Source organism: Polyodon spathula, chromosome 15, assembly GCF_017654505.1.
Source record: "Polyodon spathula isolate WHYD16114869_AA chromosome 15, ASM1765450v1, whole genome shotgun sequence".
NCBI classification, from domain to species: Eukaryota; Metazoa; Chordata; class Actinopteri; order Acipenseriformes; family Polyodontidae; genus Polyodon; species Polyodon spathula.
Window position 1 is genome coordinate 3,771,783 of NC_054548.1, and position 2,489 is coordinate 3,774,271.

A 2,489-nucleotide genomic window follows, 5' to 3' on the forward strand; every position below is an offset into this window, starting at 1 on the left:
TCAACCATGTGGCTTCAGTGTAGCTTTTAGAGCCTCAAAGTGCATCTTGTACACAGAGTGTAACAATGAACTTGTCTCCCGGCTGCACTGTGACCCATTCGCTGTGACAGTGTTGCAGGGGGACAGGTTAATGGTACACTCTGGAGTACCTGATGTACATACGAGTACATTAGAAGAATTAGTGAAGGTAGCTGTGCTCTTTCATACCCATACCTAGCTGCTCCTAAGAGACATACAGGGCCTCATTTGCATTGGAGACATATTTAAAACAAGGTTGTTGTCCACAGTAAGCTGTGTAGAACATTAAAGATTGAGTTTAACAATTTAACTCAGATGATCTCCACTGTACACTAAGCTGCATTTGTCTCTCATTAAATGAAAGCATCACACATCATGCCTATATTTAGCAGCCCTTTAATCATTAAGATTTAGAACCTGTATTCAAAAAAAATAAAAATAAGCCTGTAAATCAAAAGAAACATACAGTTTAGTAAATAGGTTTAGGTTTCAGGGTGTTTGTGAATTAAACACAGTTTGATATTCATGCAGTGTTTATTGATAGCTGTTAAATAAGTGCATTATATCCTCTGAATTTGCAGAACATTCAATGTGTTTTTCATATCTTTACTTGTTTTAGTCTGCTGTTTCTGCAATCAGGGTTATTCGCATGTTTTATAAACTCAGATAAACTCAGAAGGACCGTTGGGACTGTCTCTCGGAGGACCTGAGCAAGCTGTGCCAATATTAACTACTAGGGTCAAACTCAGTGTTTCCGGGGGAGAATTTACCAGTGCACACCCTTAGTGTTCCCCTAGTGGTCATGTTTACACTGGCCTCAATAACCCAGGGGTTAATGTGATGGATAGACCCCACTTTGTGGTTTTCTAATATGAGCTAATATGCAATAAGGGTAATTACAGTAACTGAGCAAAGTAAAAAGTGAGGATCCACTCTAATATTCTGGCATGATTTTAAAGAGATTTAAAGAAACACACATCACAACACTGTTCTAGCATCTATGTGTATGTTTGCTCAGTTTAAGAGCTTCTATCCTAAAAGCATTTTGCACTTGGCTTTCAAAACTTGTACTGAACGATTAAAAAAAAAATGTAATTCCAGTACATTTAGTATACATCTAAATGTAACCTTACACCTGTGTGCAGCACCATTCTTACCTCCTGAATATATTTGCAACGATCAATTCCATAAATATCTCTGATTTACTGGGAATGCAGCCGCTCCTGAAGAGTGTCTGTACATCAGAAGCTACATCCGAATGAATACCTTCTTACTATCGTGTTTGCAGAACTGCGGGGGCGTCTGTTCCATTAGTGACATTGGATATAAATGTAATCCATAATAGGTTGCCTCCCTTAGTGATAGAATGCAGTCTGCAACACTGTACCACGAATAAACAGAACTGCACGCAAGCAGTTTCCTCTGGCTTGTCTCTGAATGAGCCCCCTCTGCTGTATTCACCCCGAAGGGAGGTTCGCACCTCAGTACCATTGTTGCTAACCCCCTGGAGCTTGTATGTGATCGTGAACTTTGCCAATCAGCTGGACCCCACTTCTACAAGCTTTCAGCCCCGCGTATCACGTGGGTGCTTTGCTATATAGTGAATCCTTTATGCCTCGCACGCCAATTTTCAAAAACAAGCCAGCGTGGGTTGGGATCATCCAGTTTCAATGACTGTCCAGCGCAACACTAAAAACTCTGGTTTAAAGATATCAATATAAATCGGTTACCAGTATGGAATTACACGAAATCGGAGGTATTGCACGGAGGTGATGTTAAGCGTGAAAGTATAATCTTACTGCGATCGATGTGAGGGAGGGAGGGGATATTGCAAAGGGTTTATTGAAGGAGCCGAAAACCAAACTGAAGAAGCGCAATGAAGTGAAGTGGAGGTCTGGTTAATCAAGCCTGGAGAGTCAGTACTGCTTCGCCGGCGATGTCTTGGGCAAAATGCATCATCTTTCCCGAGAGCTCTTTTTAATTACATCTCTCACTCCCAAGGAGGGGTGTTGGACACAACAGATTGAGCCGAAACCTTCTCTCTAACACACAAGACATTTCACCAAAAAAAAAAAAAAAACTTCATCAAAGACCTGTCAATTGAATAAATTCCGCTTTAGGCGCTTGGGTTGCGTTTAGGTGGTACTTAACAGCGTTGTGTTGACACAGTTCTGTTGTTGTTTATAAAAGATCACCTTAAGGAATGTGGGGGTTTCAGAGAAGGCGACTGTTTGGTATTCTTTCGGCACCAGTCTTAGTAGCAGTGGTGTGCTGTGCACAGAGGTAGGCATTTCACTTTACACTGTTGGAGCGAGCGATTCTTTTTTCTTATTAAAAACAGAAATAATCCCGGTGTCTTTGTTTTCTTTCTTACAGCGCCAATGAGCCGGGGAACATGTCGTTTGTAAAAGAGACTGTGGATAACCTGTTAAACGGATATGACATACGCCTCAGACCAGATTTTGGAGGTA

At 41.3% G+C, this 2,489-nt stretch overlaps 1 protein-coding gene across 1 annotated transcript in view; it reads left to right on the forward strand.

The window, feature by feature from the left end:
- Positions 1-2,057: 2,057 nt before the first annotated feature.
- LOC121327460 (gamma-aminobutyric acid receptor subunit beta-3-like) overlaps positions 2,058-2,489 on the forward strand; it is a 61,852-nt gene continuing 61,420 nt past the window's right edge. Inside the window, exons 1-2 of the mRNA XM_041271511.1 lie at positions 2,058-2,301; positions 2,395-2,486. Coding sequence (XP_041127445.1) covers positions 2,222-2,301; positions 2,395-2,486 — 172 coding nt within the window. The 5' untranslated portion in view covers positions 2,058-2,221. The remainder of the gene's footprint in view (positions 2,302-2,394; positions 2,487-2,489) is intronic.